This window comes from Acanthochromis polyacanthus, chromosome 14 (assembly GCF_021347895.1).
Source record: "Acanthochromis polyacanthus isolate Apoly-LR-REF ecotype Palm Island chromosome 14, KAUST_Apoly_ChrSc, whole genome shotgun sequence".
NCBI lineage: Eukaryota > Metazoa > Chordata > Actinopteri > Pomacentridae > Acanthochromis > Acanthochromis polyacanthus.
Window position 1 is genome coordinate 31,231,523 of NC_067126.1, and position 20,486 is coordinate 31,252,008.

General features: G+C 39.5%; 1 protein-coding gene across 1 annotated transcript in view; it reads left to right on the forward strand.

Annotated features, from left to right (window-relative positions):
• The first annotated feature begins 862 nt into the window (after positions 1-862).
• myo3b (myosin IIIB) overlaps positions 863-20,486 on the forward strand; it is a 62,009-nt gene continuing 42,385 nt past the window's right edge. Inside the window, exons 1-10 of the mRNA XM_051958636.1 lie at positions 863-1,098; positions 3,930-4,064; positions 4,470-4,574; positions 4,847-4,946; positions 5,549-5,625; positions 7,673-7,818; positions 13,746-13,811; positions 17,011-17,166; positions 19,864-19,948; positions 20,052-20,168. Coding sequence (XP_051814596.1) covers positions 952-1,098; positions 3,930-4,064; positions 4,470-4,574; positions 4,847-4,946; positions 5,549-5,625; positions 7,673-7,818; positions 13,746-13,811; positions 17,011-17,166; positions 19,864-19,948; positions 20,052-20,168 — 1,134 coding nt within the window. The 5' untranslated portion in view covers positions 863-951. The remainder of the gene's footprint in view (positions 1,099-3,929; positions 4,065-4,469; positions 4,575-4,846; positions 4,947-5,548; positions 5,626-7,672; positions 7,819-13,745; positions 13,812-17,010; positions 17,167-19,863; positions 19,949-20,051; positions 20,169-20,486) is intronic.

The following is a 20,486-nucleotide window of genomic DNA, read 5'->3' on the forward strand; positions in this document are numbered from 1 at the left end:
TGTTTTAGCTATTTTGACACTTAATGCTTTGCATCAGTGGTTTTATATGTTGTATTTTGTCATGGAAATATCACATGTTAACGGTGAGGATGGTTAATGTCAGACTCTGCTGTCCCTGTTGATCATTAGTCACTGCAACGTGTCATAACCTGAAAACATGCAAATCACTTTATAAAACACTCATTATATGTAGCTGCTTGTTTGGAGGCGTGGCACCAGTTCACAGTTCATTCTGGACGGCCCTTCTCAAGTTAATCTCTGGCCAATCCAATTCAATTGATCTTTAGAAGATTGGACTTCTTAGTGACAAGGCCCCTGTGGAGAGCTAATTCAGTGACTGAGTGAAATGCCACTTGTTGCCCATTCTCTTGAGGAAGCAATTGCCGTTGCTACTGGTGTTGTTATATTATGGTCACTAGAGACTCTTTAGTTGTAATTTTTCTCAGCCCTGATGACTCAGAAGAAAATAACACTCGCCATGTAAGTAGAGTGCTGTCATCTCCACCTGGAGCTGTCGGCTTTGTTTTTGCTTTGATTTTTTTTTTTCTGCCTTAAACCTGTTAAGTGGCTCCCCTGGTGAATAGAGTCGTTACACTGAACTGAACGAAAAGGCCCTGGGGAACAAATGTACTTCTCTGTGTGCTATACCACACACTGGTTTGTGCACAGTTTATACATTTTAATTACTTGCTTATCTGTAATGGTAGATGGAAGACTGGGTATGTTTTTCTGTCTTGCTGTGAGTGTAGAAGTCTGACTACTGTGTTTTGAAAAACTCAAAAAACTCTCTTTTTAGACATTTCTTTAAATTTTACAAACAAGACATAACAGTATTTTGAGCAAAGGTTAATTTATTACACTTGGACATTGTCTAAAGCTTTAACATTGCTGGTCTGGCATTGTTTATTCTCTAGGAGGTCACTGTATGGACTCTACCCCTACAAGTCCAGCATGATTGGTTTGGAGAACCTGGGCGACCCCTCAGGTAACTGGGATATAGTGGAGACCATTGGTAAGGGAACATATGGCAAAGTCTACAGAGTGACCAACAAGAAGGACGGGAGTCAGGCTGCAGTGAAAGTGCTGGACCCGATCAATGTAAGTCAGATAAAAGCTTTGACTGTGGCATCTTTAAATGCACCTTTGATCTCCATGTTGTGTGATTTTCAGTTACCTGTCTGATATGTAAACCATGAGGGTCCACATAACGTATATGTCAGGGTAGAGACTGTGATTTGGTAGAATTGGAGTTTCTACCAGTAGAGATTGCTATTGGAGTTTCTACTGGTAGAGATTGCGATCGCAATCTCTACCAGTAGAAACTCCAATTCTACCAAATCGCAGTCTCTACCATGATATATATATGTCACAGTAGAGATGGCAATTCAGTAGAATTGGCAATTCTCCTCATAGACATTGCGATTGCTAACCCTAACCCTAACCTTAACCAATTCAGTAGAATTGGCAATTCTACTGGTAGAGACTCCAATCGCAATCTCTACTGGTAGAAACTCCAATTCTACCAAATCGCAGTCTCTACCATGATATATATATTATGACAGACTGATTTATGTGCAGAAATATAATGTTGCAGTGCCAAGTATTAACACTTAATGTATGTAAGGTTCATCTTTCACTCAGCTGTTTAAGCTGTTGTGAGCTAATGGTGGGAGAAGAGCTAACAGCTAGGACTTCATTTTAACAGTTTATATACTCCATTAGGACATTCATTAACTCAGTGGTGCCCAGCTTATTTGGCTTCTAGCACTATAAAAGCATGTTGTGTTTAGAAAAAATCTGCAAACTTCTGACATGTATTGCCTAAAACTCTCTGACTGTCCTTGAACTACTCTTTGATCTGATGTTCAGTTGGGAATCTTCATTACATCTTACCTTAAATTTGGGGGGGAAATGAATTAAAATAAATCGTCTTCATTAGACAGATGATGTAGAAACAAAAATTGTGGCCTTCCTTGTTGCAACCGTTAATCAAAAGTCAAATAACACGAATTTTGTGGCTTTTTTGTCTGAACTGCAGGCCGTGTTTAAACAGAGAGGACACAGGTACTGAAACAAATCTAAAATGTAAATACTAAAGTATCTATAGTATATACAGTGACCATTTTTATAGTATTGAAAGCATGCATGGGCACTTATAAAACTGTTGTACGTTTTGAATCAAGTTTATTTTTCAAAAATATATTATTAAGGAAATTCAGCTTTTGTTTTTTTTAAATGATTTATGGCATTATAACTTTTTTTCTGTTACAAAAAAAAGAAAAACTTTCATGAGTTTGTCTACTTTAGCCGTTGTTGTGATGGTTTTATGTACAGGAAAAATTATCCCACAGTAAGTAAAAAGTGACCATTTTTGCTAAATAAGGCTGAATTCACTCCAGCATAATACAGATCTTGTTTTTCATTAAATGAAAAACAAGATCTGTATTACCTTATTTTTGTCAAATAAGGTAACCTAGCTTATTGCCTGCACTATACCTGCAAACTGTGTTACCATTAACATAGACTACGTGTTAGCGACTGGATTTACGGCAGAACTACTCTCCCTAAGTACAGCCTTATAGAGTCACTGGAGACTCTTAAAGTCTTGTTTTCTGCTTTCTGTCTTTCTAATTCTTTATTGAACGGTTACTTTGTGACCCTTTTTAGAGGATTCTGATCCACGAGTTGTGAATTTAAGGTGCATCATTGTCACATTAGTGCATCTGTGTTGGGTCTCCTTCATTTATTAGTGTAAGTTAAAGAGCTGTGAGTGGATAAAGAATAAGGAAACGAAAGATAATGAGTGACAGCGACCTGATATTCAAAGCATTTTCCATCTCTCTTTAATATCAAAACCACTCCCTAACTGCTCTAAATGAGACCGTACCTTGTCTATATTTTTCTGGTGTGTGCTACTGTATCTTTTTCCAACTTGCCCTGTAAAAAAATATATATAACAGTTTATGTGTAGTGGATTTGGCTGGTAGCTTGATGGACAGTTGCAAGACTCCTGTTTTCTGGCTAAATTATATGATTCAAACAATGATCTGACATTTCAGGCTCCCCTTTGTAAGTTTTTGTTGTCAGTCTTGAGTGCCCACAGCCATTCATTTTGACAGGTTTCTCATGAGTGTAAGAACTCATAATATTGTGACAGAAGAAAAAAAAGCAGAGACTAAACCCATTGTGTTTTTCTTTATAACTATGTGACTTGTCTCAGCATTCAAGCCATTCAAACAGAGTAAGTTGCCAGTACTTTTTTCCCCCCTCCTCTCCATCTTGATGCAGCTGTACTTGTACTTGCTCCTGTGATATATATCAATGTCTCCCCTTTTCATTTATTTCCTGTCATGTTAAGTCGAACGCACTCTTACCAGAAAGTGTAGCTCCTGCATTGGCTGCATCCTCTCTGTATATCTGTTCATTTGTCTGTGTGATAAGGACACTGCAGGCTCTGCATTGGCAGCATATTGTGGAAATAAGACTTGGTCTGAGGCGTGCCCATGATTGTGTCAGTGGAACAATCCCCATCCTGGCAGTGCTATCCACCATGATGCTCCCCTGATGGCCATGAAGATGAAGCTGCCTCCTTTCCCATCCCTCTCCCTGATTAGACTGCTGACACTATCACTCAGACATCCGGGAAGAGAAATTCAGCCTCTCTGACTGTTGATCTTCCCTCCCTCTGAGATTTACTTTGATAGAAAAGTGCTTCCCGAAATAGTTCAGCATGCCGACCCATCCCTTCTTTTGTTACCGAGCTTATCACCCCACCTTTTTCGCTATAATTACATTTAACCTGTTACCTGTTTTATTGTTGAAAATGAACATCAACCTGAAATATTTACGCATAAATGTATATGTTGTTACACGTCATGGATGTTTCATCTCTGGTAATGTCTTTAAATCTTGCTTGTTGCCCTTTAAAGGATGTGGATGAGGAGATCGAGGCTGAATACAACATCTTGAGGTCCCTCTCCAACCATCCTAATGTGGTGAAGTTTTATGGCATGTTTTACAAGTCTGACAACTTATCTGGTGGACAACTCTGGCTGGTACTAGAGGTGAGTTCTTTATAATGTATTTTATTTGCATTGTACAGTTGCTGGAGAACCCTAAAATTGTTTTCCGGTTTACCTTACAACCTTGTGCAGCATGCCGTATATAGTATAGTATTTGTGTTGTTTTTGTTAGCACTGTTAATTTGATCAATCTCAAATAAAATTAGACCGCCCATGTCTTAAGGAGTGTTTAGAACCCTGAAACCCTTTTTAATGTGAAAGTAGGATTGAAATAGGCCTCAGTTTGCCATGGCAACCACTTACACCGGTGTCTATGCTGTCATGTTGCTGTATGATGCTGCTTTGCCTTCTCTGGCTTGTGTGTTTGGCCAAGCTACTCCCCATGAATCATAATCTGGAGTGGTGAGTGATGGACGAGTCACTGGAGTTTCTCTGTCTCCCTCCCAGCTGTGCAACGGCGGCTCTGTCACAGAACTCATCAAAAGCCTGCTCATGCGCGGCCAGCGTCTGCAGGAGCCCGTTATCTCATACATCTTATACAGTGCCCTCTTGGTAAGACGACCCACTGCAAAGCTGCTGATGTCGGGGAGGAGGTGGGATGCAAACATGCAGAGAGCGTGCTGAGGATTTATTTTCAGCCGTAGAGGTGTGGCAGGCAGTTATGAATGTCTCTGCTTCTGAACAGCTGTGGGAGTTCTTTTATATAGTTTGTACTGCTCAACGTTTAATGCATATTATTATAATTTTTACCAATGATTAATGACTAATACTGTGACCGTGATTCATGCAAACCACCTTGTACTTTCTGTTCTTGAACTTAAAAGGGTCTCCAGCATTTGCACAACAACCGGATTATCCATCGTGACGTCAAAGGCAACAACATCCTCCTGACAACTGAGGGAGGAGTCAAGCTGGTTGACTTTGGTAATGGTCTTTGAAAGAGGCTATTTAACAAATCCTGCCTTTTCTCTGCAATTGGTTGTTAGAGAAATCAGTTATTTTTATGTGACTGGTATTTGGGAAATGTTACATCAGATACCTGCAGCATTGTTTGTGAAGGCGAACACTTGAGCAGGATAAATCATTTATTGTGCTCCACACTTTAGTTCCTTGCTCACCATAACATCTTTTTATTTCATAGACCGTAGCCTTAACCCAAGGCTGTTATTGCTCATTTAAATTGCATTATTTGATCCTTTGCATATTAAAAGAAAGCTGCTATGGCAAATGACTTTGAGTCACCCCCAGGCATGTTTATGTCCTCTGTGTCATGGAGATGAAGTGGACTCACGCTGATAAAAATCTGTCCTACATAATTTGAAATGATTATGGCCCATTATTATTACTGCCTGGCAGGTTGCCACACTAAATTATATGCCAGGATTTATTGATTAATTCAAACATTTAGTGTCTGCTATAAATCCTGCTTTCATTCTTTGAGAATTCTCACCGATAAACATACCACAGTGAGATATAAATCCTAATTACTTTAAGTAGTGACTGAATTTTATTTATATTTTCTCTAGGTGTTTCAGCTCAACTGACCAGTGCACGATTGCGGAGGAACACATCAGTCGGAACACCCTTTTGGATGGCTCCTGAGGTCAGAATCGAAGGCTTATTATGAATAATACAGCTCTAAAACATGCACACGTTTTTTAGAATTGAAGTCTGATGCATTTGTTACACAAAGAGAAAGAGTCCAAGCACCTCAGTTACTTCAGTGAGACTCTCTCTCCTTGTGTCATTGTGTATTCCTCTCCTATTTCCCTCCACGGGTGCCGCTCTTAAGGTCGAATCAAGGTTAATAGCTGGGAGTCCGCGGCCCCTCAGCTTGCTCTTTGGCAGAAATGAGGTGCAGTGATTGGGCTGGTAGGGAGGGACCTCAGGGGCAAATAAGAATAAACTCAGCTGTAAAATGTAGTGTCAGTTATAATTATTGACTGTGGAAAAGAGAAGCTCGTACCAACAGCTACTGAACTGACCTACCTCTCAGTGTTTAAATGGGCCGTAAATATACTTGGCTGTAAGCCTGCCAGATTTTTGGCAGGAAGTAAGAGTGTGATAACAAAGAATGAATGCGATCCTTTTAGCATTATTGTCTTTAAAGGTCACATATTATGCTTGTCCTTATTTTCTGTCATATATATCTATATATGGGGCTGCTCAGTGGAGTAGTGGTTAGCACTTTCGCCTTGCAGCAAGAAGATCCCTGGTTTGAATCCCGGGGTGGGCCTGGGATCTTTCTGCATGGAGTTTGCATTTTCTCCCTGTGCATGCGTGGGTTTTCTCCGGGTACTCCAGCTTCCTCCCACAGTCCAAAAATATGCTGAGGTTAATTGAGTACTCTAAATTGCCCGTAGGTGTGAATGCGAATGTGATTGTTCGTCTGTATATGTAGCCCTGCGACAGACTGGTGACCTGTCCAGGGTGTCCCCTGCCTTCGCCCGAATCAGCTGGGATAGGCTCCAGCACCCCCCCGCGACCCTGGTGAGGATAAAGCGGTGTATAGAGGATGGATGGATGGATGGATATCTATATATAAATAATTAATAAGGTAGCATATTTTAATGTTATCCTTGTGAAATAAAACCGTCAGGTCAGGCTTCAGATGACTCTGACCTCTTGGTTTCTAATAGTTGTTTCCACTTTTGTAACAAACCAACATCAGCCATCATTTTTAAGTCTTCTGATCCAGGTTCAGCTAGCCCACAATAGTCAAACTACTGTCTTATTGTTAAATGTATGTACACATTGTTGCACAGCAGTGTACTTCAGTACTATTCCAGGCATTTAATGCACTGCAGCATACAAATAACTTGTGAAGGGACACACTACACAGTCATTTGGGCACAAGAGTCACATTTTACTAGCTACATTAATGAGACAGTGGATATTTTCTCCTCTCAGATACGTTACACTGGATAAAAGCATCTGCTAAATGAAACTGTAGGATATTCCACATCAGTTGGTAGTATAGTACATTTCTCACACATATGCCCATTACCGTGGCACCTGTAGAAAATATTTTATATACGACTCATGACTGAAAGACTAAATCCATCATTGTTTCACATTGTAAGCTGCTAATGAGCACAATATTTACCAAATGGAGATACCATAATGTTTGGTGCTGTGAGTGTTTATGTCATCACAGTTATGTTCTGGATCAGATTGAAGATGTATAGATGTATTTGACAAGCTAACATTTCCAATCAAGCATGAGAAACTATGACAGCTGGTAGGTTTAAAGTTGGCTTTCAATACCTCCACATTGTCTTCAGTGTCTCAGCAGGCTTCTCAGAGCTGAGACTCAGGCAGAGGGCCGATGTAACAGGCAGCTTTAGAATATATGTGGATGTTTCTGAACTGTCAATTAGGAAGAGCTACACTAGTAGAGTCCCAAAATAACACTGGACAGTAATTTAGTAAGTCCCTTTTATTTTTACTCAGTTTCTCTAATAAAGTGGGCATTTTTTTTTTTAAATTTGATGCAATCTTTAGATAAATTCTGAATTTCTGTGCGTAAAAACTGAATTAATCTCACTTCAGTGGTAGATTTCCCCACATGCTTCAGGAAATGTGTTTTTTGTGATCCGGTGACAGTCTAAATGAGCTGTTCAGATGGTCCCTGTCTGTTTTGTTGCCAGGTCATAGCCTGTGAACAGCAGTACGACTACTCGTATGACGCTCGCTGTGATGTGTGGTCTCTTGGCATCACAGCCATCGAGCTGGCAGATGGAGATCCCCCGCTGGCTGAGATGCATCCAGTTAAAGCCCTCTTCAAGATCCCACGGTGAGTCCAGTAGAGGGCGCTCCTACCACACAACTGGAAGTAGTCTTCACAGAAACACTGTCAGGACAGTGATGAAATGGATTTGACATTAGAGGTGATAAAAGGAAAAATGACTGGGTTTTCCTGACAGTTGCATTTCTTCTTATTATAAATTACACTTTAGGAAATAAAAATGCAAACTGGATTATTTCGGTTTGATCCACGTGTTTTGTTAGCACCGCATTCTCATCTTTCCTATCTGAAAGGCAGCATCTGCTGAATAATCAGTGCTTCAAATCTCCATCATCAGAAAACCTAGTAGTGTTTGGCCTTAAAATTAATGCAGTGATTCAATCTGTAAAAATATTCACTGCTGGAAACAGTGTGTGTCTGATGATCATTTGAGAGCTTTGTGGCTACACGCGGTTGACCTTTTGTTATCAGCACAATCGTGCAATTATCTCTCAGTTAGGTAGAGATATGCCCTTCTGATTGCAATTTGCATTGGTGATTAGCTCCATTCACATTGAGATGAGGCTGTCACCTCCTCCCCGTCACAATATTATCTCCTCCCTGCCAAGACAGAGGAGCCTGCCTTGTGTAGGAGGAATTATGGACGCTAACGCAGCATTTCATCAGGGCCAAATTTTAACCAGAATGTAAAATAATTATAAAAGAAGGGATGGCTGATAGCAGGATGGCTTGGCAAAATTTCTCAGGCGTTCACATAATAACACATTACCTCTTTTATAATGAGTAAATGCGACTTTCGGATTGTGTTTTGGGCAAAAATTTTAAAAAGCAATCTAGTAATGGATGAGTTGCTTTCGTCAACTTGCTACCATGTTTCCCTATCAAACAACTATCATAATGAGAGGGGACATGCATTTCTTTTGTCAGTGTCCAATTCCATTTCCCTTCTTCAGATTTCTTTGACTCTGACTTTGGAGATAACTCCCTCTTTGCTCCAATCAAAACATATATTTTGGCCTTTGAGATATGAATCACTGTGAATGTGTTGAACCATGAAATGATTCTGTTAACATGTCATTTGTCTTAAATATATTTTCTCCATCACTGCAGCCTGGCAGACAAAATCACAAAGAAATGCATTTTTGAGACTCCTGTATAAATTACTTTCTAAATATGGAAATGTGTTTTACCTTTGTGACTTTAGTGGCAACGAGAGTGATTCACGATGGAATCAGAAAGCTTCATCGTTGCAGTTTTGATGATTATAGAGTTCCAGATTTTTTTTTCAATTTAACACGTCACAAACCATTACCAGATGAGCCTTTTCTGCAGTATTGTCCTTGGGTTGTTCGTGTTTTATGAAACCGATGTAAGCACTAAAACATGCAATAAGCATTCTCATCATTCGGATATTTTACAGTTGTGCACAGTAATGTGTTTCCAGGCTAAAGGTTTCACTGTCATGTAGTCAATCTGGTCTGTATCATGTACTTTACCATTTTTCCTCTCTGGAACACATGGAGATGGTAAAATACAAGACAAATACACTCAGCCATAGGTCATGTTATATGCCTTCGCTGGAAAGCATCTAAGTCTCTAGTCAAGCTGAAGAGGCAGTGGCTCCTGGGGAGGGTCAAATAAACACCCAGTGCTGCCATCACAGATAGCTATTATGTCACTGTTTTGGTTGAGAGAAAACTGCACACATGGAAATGATTGTGGTCCCAGCAGGCTGCAAATGATAAGAGAAGCTCTGATACCTGTCAGAGGGGACGCTGATGAGCCCGATGAAATAGGGTCACCTTGGCGGGTTTGTTTGTGCTTCAGAAACATCAGATGAGTTGTTACTGACTGGATTCTATATTTTTTACTGTATCAAATCCAAGGTATTTTGATGTTTTTTTTCCCCACTATCATGTGTTATCATTACAAATAACTGAGTGTGTTACATTGTGTATGACAGATGTGTGGTGTTCATGGTGCCCATGAATGAAGGTAATGGAGCATGTCAGAGGGCAAAGTTGTAAAATCATCAGCTGCAAAATTAATTACAGGTACTCAAGTCAGAGATGGTCTCTGATGTTTAATATGCGGAAAGGTTAATTGTTTGAGCCAGTGTACAGCCTCTCAGTGTTCATGTAAAGTCAAACAAAAATGTGTGTAAACTGTGTTGTAAAGGTTGGAGGCGGCAGGCAAAGACATCCAAGGTTGGGTTTATTCGTCCAGATCCCTGTCGATATTAGCCACATATTAAATAATACGTGTGTCTGTCTGAGCGCAGACCAGAACAAGCAAGATAGAAGGTGAAGTAAATGATGGCTTGTCGGAGGCAACAAAGGCTAATGAAATCATGAGGCTGAGCGAGAGAAAACCAGACTAGTGTGCTGCTGAGAGACGGGGCTCGTGGAAAAACCCAGAGTTATAGTATGTGGAGCAGAACAGCCAAGAGTGAGAGATACAACAGTTAGTTTTTTATGGCACAGAATAAGGTCTTTCAAGAGGTGAACAGTCCAATGTGGCATTTGGAAGTGATTTCATGCTATGTTTGACTCACACAAGGATAAATGCATATTTCATTTGCATGTATTTTTGAATCTTGGGGAAAAAACTGATGCTAAAAAGTTGTTTATTCATCAACAAGCCCAAACGTCTACAGGCATGTTAGCAGCTGTGAGTGTGAGGCTGTGTTTAGGCTTTGAGCTAAATGCTGTCAGTGTGCTGACATGCTAAGCATTGCAGTGATGTTTAGCATGTTCATGATTTTAGAGTGCTGGCAAAATGGGAACACTTGCTGATTTGCAGGAAAAGGAAAGCAGACCTGAGGCTGAGAGCAAATACATTGTTTTTGCAGGTATTCAGACATGAGCCAACATGTTAAAGAAATTTTGCTTGACACGAGCTATATCAAAAAATTCAGGGGTACATCAGAGTTATTACAATTAATCTCGAGAGGGACGCAAATATTGGAGCCAAGTTTTTTGATAATTGATCTAATAGTTAAGCTGTTATAACTTAAAACAAGAAATGTTGATCTCATGAAAAGTCAGGCATTACCAAAGCCAATTCAATATATCATCTGGGACCATTGTGGATATATGTACTAAATTTCACAGAAATCTACCACATAGTTTTTTGGACATTTCTGTCTGAACAAAATTAGACAGACCAGCATTTCCATTTCTAGATCCATACTGATACTGCTAGCTTGTCTCAAAATCCCTTAAGCACCAACAAAAATGAAACATTTTACTCCTGGATGATCACAATTGAAAATCTGTCAGATTTCCTGTCACAGAAGAACGGCAGAGTTAATGCTGATTTGAAAACTGTGCAACCCACCAATGTTCCTTTCATCAAATTACTCAATGTTACTATAAAACCAGTGATCATTTAAAAGAAGTCAGATTACCTTGATTTTCTACATTCACATTTTTTGTATAAAAAAGTCTATTTGGACAGAGTGAAGTCACCGTAAACCTTAATATCCCAGATTTCCCGTTATCAGACACTAATGCAGTCTTGACCCCTGACAGGAGATCTTTGGCTGGTTGAATGACTTCTCAATCGTGAGTAAGGGCTGTAATATCTCTACCTTTGATGCAGTTATCTTGCTGCTCTCTGTGGTGTCCTGGACTGCAATGTAGCCGCCAAAGACATGATAAATGTTGCAGTAGTCCTCCGTGTTCATGCATGTATGCTCAAAGAAGTGCTGGAGCCGTGGCTGCGGTGATGGATGGGCTTAAATTTAAAGTGTGTGGTCCATTCGCTGAGTAAGTCTTTATTTTGGGCCCTTGTACTCATTTTCTGGTATGCTTATATAAAAGCCAATGTGTTTCTGCTTGAAGAAGCCAATGTTCTCCACAGTTTGTCTATAAAGCAATAAATACATCAATGTTCTTCTAGTCCTTATAAATCTTAAATGCTGTTTTGGTTGAAGCTTATTTCAAAATAGCAATGTTTCCTCACAAGGTTTGTTGAACGGCCACCAGGCTATATTTTGTTTGGTAAAGTAGCAGATTTATATTTCTGTAATGATAATGATAATAATAATAATGATATGCAGCCCTCACAATGTTTGTTTCATGTGGAAAAATTGAGAGTTGAACAGAGAGGTTTTAGACCACTGGTGAAACTTTACCTTTTTCCATTTTCATCTGTCTGTATGGTGTTTTTTTTTAAACATGCTTAATGACATATCATGAGCAATATGAGCAGCCAGTGCCATGGCTGAACATTTCTGCTTTGAAACTGCAAATTACCAATAATTCAGATAGCAGAGGTTTCATGCAGACAAACATTCTGTCGGCTTGCAGGGCAGAGCTTTCTGTATCATTTTTCATCTTCAGAATTGGTTTCTTGTTTGGACATACAAGGCTGAATTACTGGAATTTTGCAACTTTGTATTTTTTTGTAATGTGGAGTAGTTTTATAATATTTTAGCAGAGTCGTGGGTGAGATGGTGTGCTCGAGCTGCAGCGAGTGTCGGGTGGTAATGGAAGCGAAGACTTCTCAGGTGTGCACTTTCTACAGTTGGCAACGGTGTGAAGTTACCTCCAAGGGTTTTAAAAACAGAAAGGGATTCATTTTACGGTGGTGAAAAAAAACAACTTATGAACATGGAACTTTGATACGCAAATATGAGTTTTAAGGGGTTCATCAGTGACCAGAGAAGAACTTGTGGAAATAAGTGATATTTAATCTCAAAAATTGCTTTAATTAAAAAAAAAGTGTTTTACATCATGTGGAAAATAGTGGATATCAGATACCCATATTCACACACTGCCTTGACTTGATTTTTGTCTTTTTTGTGTCTTTTTTTATGGCTTAGTTACAGCTGTCAAGAGCTGTTGACACCTCTCTGATTTTGCCTCAATCCACAGTGAGGAATGCCTGACAGTACAAGCACTGCCTGGACCTAAATTTGAATAAGCCATTTGTGTTTACAATATGAGCCAGCACGCTCACAAATACTGAAAGGAAAAAAAAAAAAGGTCTGAACTTGCTAAGCACAATGTACGCACTTGACAGTGTTATCAGCAGTGTGCTGCTATATTGACTTTGTAATGTATAAGCAGTATGGTACAACATCAAGGCGAGAATGTGTCTTCAGGCTCATATTAGAGGTTGCATTGAGGCAGTCAGTTACTGGCTTTGATCTGCACTTTGGAAAGGATTGCCTGTCTGAATTCTTATCAAAGACTTGACTAACTTAGTGCTGTGGAAAATGACAGATTTTGTACCCTCACACATCCCCCCGTTGAATCAAAAAAAAGGATGGTAAATGTGTAACTGTTTCAATGTTAAGCTGCACATGCTACTAGTTTGTTTGTCATAAATTATATTTATAAAAAAACTGTTTCCATTTTCCATTCAGATTTCGCCTTTTACTCTTGAGATTTCATATCCTCCTTGTCAGAGGCTTTGCAGAACAACACGTGAGCTCATTAACACGGTTAAAAGATGCAGGTGTGTCACTGTTTGCCTGACAGTGACAAAAGGCTCAGCCTCCAGCTGTCAGACTGACAGCTCCTTGTGAAGATGACTGTACTCAGGTCCTGTCCAGCCTTGGCTCCTCATACAGACCTGCCTCCTGTCATCGTACGCACTTGAAAAGTGTTAGCCTCATTATAGATGGCCTCCGTAAATGCTGCTGACAGAGGTATAACTAGCTCCCATAACTTTTGGCTCCCAATGGCAGATGCTTGCTGCCAGACACTGGAGGGGCAGTTATCATTTGTCACTTTTTCTGTGGCTGCCACAGACCTGGACCCCGACCAGCTCGTCCTCGGACTGAAAACTCTCACAGGAGTCTGATGGTCACAGTCTGCCTGCCAGCTATCATTTGTCAAATAGCTCAGGAGACACACTCGAAGTCTGTCCAATTTACAGCGATGGCCGTGTAGTTTGAATGCCTTTGATAAAGTCTCTCTTTCGCATATATTTGCTGAATTTTGTTTGCTGTGATTTTGTTTCAGAAATCCCTCGCCCACATTACGAAATCCAGAGCAGTGGTGTAGAAGTTTCAGCCATTTCATCAGCCAGTAAGTGTCCTCTAACTTGAACTTGTCAAGCTTTGTCCTATTTCAGACTTTGTGGAAAAGCAATTATTTTCCAGAATGGGTTGTGAGAGCACATTGTAGACAGAAACATTTTCAGGTTTCAGCAGGAACCCTGCAGCAACCACACATTAAAAATCATTGAAACTTTTGGTTCATCCACTTAAATAACTTATTTATTTTTTAAACAAATGGCAACTGATTTAGAAACATATGATGTGAACAGGAGCTCAAACTAAACTCTTTGACCACATTCACTAAAGCTAGGTTTGAAGAAAAAAGGGGGCAGCATTTGGTGAACATCATGCCTTCTGTTAAGCATAATGGAAATATTCTGCTTTGGGGTTTGTGTGGCAGCCTGTGGCACAAGAAATATAGCAGGGATAGACCGAAGAATGGATTCCACTAAATATAACATTAAAGCCATAACAGGACAACAATCAAAAACAGATGTCAACCCAGAAACAGACTGAAGCTGTTGGAGTGGCTTCCACAGTCCAGACAACTTAAGCATCATTTTAGAATATGTGTGTACGTTTTTGAACTTGAAGTGATCTGTGAAGTGGGTGGAAAGTCATGAATCTAAAAGATATTGGCTCTTACCTGGCCACAAAAAATATTTGCAAGGTGTGGTATCTCCTAAAGGAAGGGTTTAAGTTGCGGTCTTGTAGGGTGCCCATACTTTTGCACACATGCCAATTACTGTTTATTTTTTAAATCAATTTTTTAAATTCATGTTACAAACCTTGACATTTTAGGAAAAGCTATTTTTTTAAGGATTTGTGTACTTCTGTTCACATAGAAAGCCGCCCGATTATTGCTTTCAACAGTCTTCTGCTTATGTCTTGGGCAGGATATTTACCTCAAACACCTTAAAAATGGCAGGAAAAAGATATTTTAAATTGAACTGTCAATGCCTCAGGGACACAACAACAATGAACCTCAAATACGACTTGAAATATAAAAATTTAAGTACAAATACACAGAAATGTACAACCTATAAATCATGTAATGCATCGATTTACAGTATTAAAATAGATTATTTTATCCTCCTATGTACATATTGTATGGTATTATTGGTAGCATGTCAGTGCTTATTTACACAAAATGTGTGATGACATTATTATACAATTGAACAGACTGGTCTTAAAATGACATACCTTCTACATATACAATTATGATTAAAAATTGAAAATAAGAAGTTAGAGCAACAGCCTTTTTCACCATATATACCAATGTACTAAATGTGCTAAATCTGTTGCTAAGACATTTGAATCTGTGGCTGACAAGAACCCTGTAGTAACTCTGGCTGTTCATGCTTTAATAATACAGCCCTCGAGATAGTGAATGTTCCCGTTACTGCCGTGGTATTATGAACATCGGAAAATTACGCAGCATTTTTTTTAATGTAGCATTTATTCCATCTAAAATTCCAAAACGTATATGCCGTTAAAGGTGTTTTAATCAGATTAAAATGGACATCAGTTATCAGCAGGCAGGAATGTGCATGTAAACATGGAGGGAGGTGAAATTAATATTTTATTACCAGATTCTATCAACCCTCTTGTCTTTCTGTTCATTGACTTTCATTTGTGTAAATCTGTCACAGAGGAACAAACTAATTCACCTGAGTTATCAGTTCTATCTGAGGCCCGGATAACTTATCATTTCCTCCTCTGTGCAAAGCTAATAATGTCAGGGGTGGCTTGTAATGGGTGCTCAGAATATACAACCTTAATATCTACTGCAGAGAGGTGTGTGGGCCTGAGCCATAATGAGAAAATAAAATTCAATTTCTTTGGAGAATTATTTGTGTAGGCATGGTTTCTGGCTAACATTTATGTTTGCATTGGTTGAAGAGGAGTAATTGAAAAAAACAAGCAGACCATCTGCCTTGAAGGTCTGCTGGCTTTGTTTGTGCCACTTCAATTATTGATTGGCCATGATGGAGTTGAGGCATATTTTCCCTTAAACCAACCCATTGCCGTAATATTAGATTTTATACTTTTTATGGTGTCGTTGTAGTGGATTTCATTGGATACTTTTTGGATTGCAGCTCTGTAATCTGGGTTAATGGATTGTCTGATATCATATCAAAGTTAATCTCCTCAAACAAAGCCCACCAGAGTTCAATGTGGGGAGGCTGGACAATGTTATCAAGCTTTGCAGGCTGTTTGTGAAGCCTTTTCAGCCCTGTCAGGCCCATGTGTTTGTGTGTGTAGGGGAAACTAGAGTGTGGTGGGGGGCTGGTGGGGGTTGTGATAATAAATCCATCACCAGTGTCTGCACTTGGGCAGCCAGAGAGCTGACTTCTGTGACAAAGTGGGCCGCCGTTCAGCATCCCGGCAGCACAGCCCTGCTAATAGCAGCAACCTCTGCTTAATGTCCTGACGCTAATGAATTCATGGAATTAACTTTCTGAGCCGAACAAACTGATAAAAGTAACAGAATTTCAGTGTAGATTAGGTGGTAGGAATTAGATTAGTGTTTTTCTCCTATCTTGTCTCAGCCTGCAATTGTTGGTGTTGTAGTGTTCATGCACACACAAACACACACGCGCACGCACACACACTCCGAGAATGTTTAAGTCTTTAAGCCAAACAGGGGAATGAACAGTGCAAACGTGAATAGTTGATCGATACATCATTGAACTCAGATCGTGATTTCAGCCTTCTGTATTTCTATATATCAAAACTGTCAGAAGTGAAAGCCAAATGTGTTCTCCTGTTTTTTTAAGGTGTGTGGCGTTCAAGAGTCGGTATTAGAAAAGTGTTTATCAGCCGTGAACTGACTTCAGCATCTGAAGTGTAGCTGCGGGCCGGTATCACAGAGTGACATCACCTGCTGGCAAACACTGCACATCACTGATAGGACTTACTGCTGTGCCGTAGCAGGGCTTGTTTGGTCTCGGGGCCATGGTGATAGTGACCATGTGGTGCTGAGACAGAGAGCGACAGATTAGTGACCCCAACTTAAAAACACTTGCGAGGAGCTCCCCGCTGGTGTGAGTGTCATTCAGAGCTAATCCAGACAAATTGGTCTACCACAATGTTCAGGTGATTGCAGTGAGCTGCATTATTCACTCTGATTTAACAGTTGGTTAATGGTATTTCATCTCTCTGAAGGCTTTCTCTACTGGCTGTTGTTTTTGTGCTAACTGTCGATGTTTGTGTTGTTGCGTCAGGTGTCTGATAAAGGATTTTGAGGCACGTCCGTCTGTGACCCACCTTCTGGAGCATCCCTTCATCAAGCAGGCCCATGGCAAAGATGTGGCACTCCGTCAGCAGTTAGCAGTGCTGATCCAAGAGCAGCAAGAAATAGGCTGCAAAGCCAAAACCAAGTAAGTCACTTGAAATGTACTTCTAAAATTGCCCTTATGCACGTCATAACATTGTCTAATGACCAAAATAGTGTCTCTGTTTCAACTGATAGGCATTGATTGAGTGCTCATATTTTTTGTGTCCAGTAGGGGGCAGGGTCTCATCTTCTTAGACTCCAGCATAGAAATGAAGTTGATACACAGTAATGGTCATTACAGTGTGTGATTAAAAAGAAGTTAGGGGAGTGTGACTAATTCCGAAGGAGTGCTTGTGCTGACTAACCTTAGATTAATAAATCCCATTTAGGCCAGTGGATGTGCCAACCATCTGACGTAGTACAGAGGACTTCTCTACCCAGTGAAATCAGTGATGGGACAAATATATTTATAGATTTATTCTTGAAAATAGGTGACACTGCAGTTGCACTATCTTTTATCTGACTTTAAATGAGGTAATTAGGGTTATTTTCTTTTCAGATTACACTGGCAGCTGCTATAAAAGTTCCTTGTATTTTTTTTATAAGTAGGGGAATCCATAGAGTGTGTGTGTGTGTGTGTGTGTGTGTGTGTATATATATATATATATATATATATATATAAAGACAAATTTAATGAAAGTTAAATCTGTATTATACATACTTCGCCTAGATGCTCTGGTGGCAGAAAATGACAGGGCAGAAAGTCTCCTGTTTACTGGAGAAATACTGACTTTGGCAATGCTTAATCTTCATTATAAAGGAGTTTGCTGAACCTGCCCTTGACTGAGAGTCTTGATGTCGTGCCAGCTCTGTTTACTCCCAAGAGTGTGCAAAGTCGGTGCCTGAGCCTGATCCCGAATTCCTGTCCACAGTGAAAGTGGATAATGGGATTAGGAGCTTGTAGGGCGAGAACTGGGCTCGCCTGGTTTAGTCTCTCATGCCACAGATCAGCAAACAATGACTCCAGATAAGAATAAAGACATAGGGAACTTAAAAGTAGCTGCCGTAGGTGGAATAGTGTGATTTACTTCAAAGCAGGAGAGAGTTAGACGCTAGAGGTCTCAAGTCCTTCTCTAAAGGGACATGATGACGAGGATTCACTTTATAGGGACCACATACTGAGCATATTTCTGCGCTGTTGCATTTACACTATATTCAGAATACAAAATGAATACAAAAGGAGAGGAGAAAATAATTCGTAACCTGAAACTTGAATATTTTTATTCCTGTGATTGATTATTTATCACAACAGAATATAGATACATCCTGTGAAAAGGCTATGATGGGAGATATTATTATTGCTGTTTTGAGGGCTTAAAAGTAACCATAAGTGTTTTGATGCTTTTTTGGAATCTTGAGCTTCATGAAAAGGCCAAAGCTAACAATATGTGTATCTGTCTTTCACTATTTTCTGACTTACCTGCTCTGTGGGAATCAGCTCCAAGCCATTTCGTTCATACATAAAGCTTAAAAAGGAAATCTTTAGAAATGAGTTTGACAGCATTAAAGCAGGTTGTGCCATGCAAGCTAGCTGGTTTATACGTACAGATTACTTGTTACTGGATCTCTTTACCCAGTTACTGCCAGGTGAAACTGTTGCATTTCTAACCAAGCTAAATGTCAAAACTAATTTTGTCTTGTTTTGTTATGAGATGTTTAGAGTGAGGATCAAAGAAATAAGATGAAATACAGCTGATATATAGCTATCTGACCTGAAACTTAATTACGGTAATACTTCATTGACTTGTTTAATATTATTGTAAAAAAAAAAAAGGTATTTTAATCTAAACAGAAAAATCTCTCAGCTGTATTTTACCCAAAGAAGCAGCTGAATTCACATCAAATTGCAAATTTTATACATGTACCATAAAATATGTTCATTTAGAATAACCTGTACATTGACAAACTAAAGTAATATCTGTATTTATAAAGGATTGTTCGTTCAATGTATGAGTATACTCTCTGAAGGTGTTATTTTTTGCTGTTAGGCTAGGATTTGTGATGCTTTAGTGCCTTCCTGTTTAAACTGTAGATTAGATAGCTTTTGATTTTTTAAAAATCTTCTGTGCGATTCCTGCCAAAATCTTTATTCATGCAACTCAGTTCGGTAAAGAACTAGTTTGGACAGTTAGTACTCACTAATTTAAGGAGGACTTTATATGTATACATGGTAAAAAGCTGGGGGAGCATGGGGAATAGTTGTGGCAGCAGGAGAGTACGTAGGATTGGCTCAAAATAAAACGCAATGTGAAGCTGCACATTATTGCTTATTTTGTCAATTTCAGTGTTTAAATACATAAGTAATATTTAAAAACCTTATCTTTCATGATCTTTTAGAATTTAATAGAAGTGTCTGATTGTGCACCATACATTACAGTCTATTATGCATATCTCTATGTATGCACATCTAGGCACCTAAAGCAGTTTTCTCTTGCAGACACGGCTCTTATTTTATTCTGTTTCTCACACTCTGTTGTGTCCCCCGAGATTTCCGTAGAGCCAGCTGGCTGTGTGTTGACCTCTGCCCACTGGGCCTCATTGGAGAGTGATAGGTCAAATCACAGATGAAGTGCAATCACAGCCTGTGATAATGGGAGATGTGTCCCCTGGGAGAGCTTAAAGGGCTTCACACAAACCTTTGGAAGTGACTGGGTCTTACATTCAGCCAGTCAACCAGTTTCTCATTTGGTGGTCACTTTACAGCTTTAAGAGGCATTATCATGTCCTTGACTTCATGCAGGCACGAGCGGATCAATACTCGTAAAACCCTCATAATAGAGAGCTGTCCTGATGATGATCTGGTAAACCTGGAGTTCTTAGATGAGGTAAGATTTAATGTGCTTTTCCCATCATCTATTGATCGGTCCACGGTACATTGTTCTTGATTCTCTGTGTGTGGGTTGTTTTTTTTTTTGTCCTTTTCCGCAGGAGACAATAATCTGCCATCTCCAAAAGAGGTATGATGAGCTGCAGGTGTACACTTATGTTGGTGACATCCTCATCGCTCTCAATCCTTTCCAGAATCTCAGCATCTACTCTCCCCAGGTGAGTCACTCTAATTTCTAATTTTTCTTCTGGTTTTTACGACGCAATGGGAATGATAAATGAGTGGCCATCAGTCATGTCACTGGCTCTGCCTTAGTGCATGCTGGATGTGTAGGGCTTGGTTTTTTCTGTACCAGTCAGTGATTTAATCAATGTTCATTTTAATATATAACTAAAAATATATGTCAATAATGGCCTCTTCAGCATACAAATGGTTTATCCCTTTTAGTTCAGCAGCAACTCCAGTGTAGAATCGGCAGTTTTTCACATTTCTTTTCTTCACTGGATATCAAATATTAGATATTACGAAATCATATA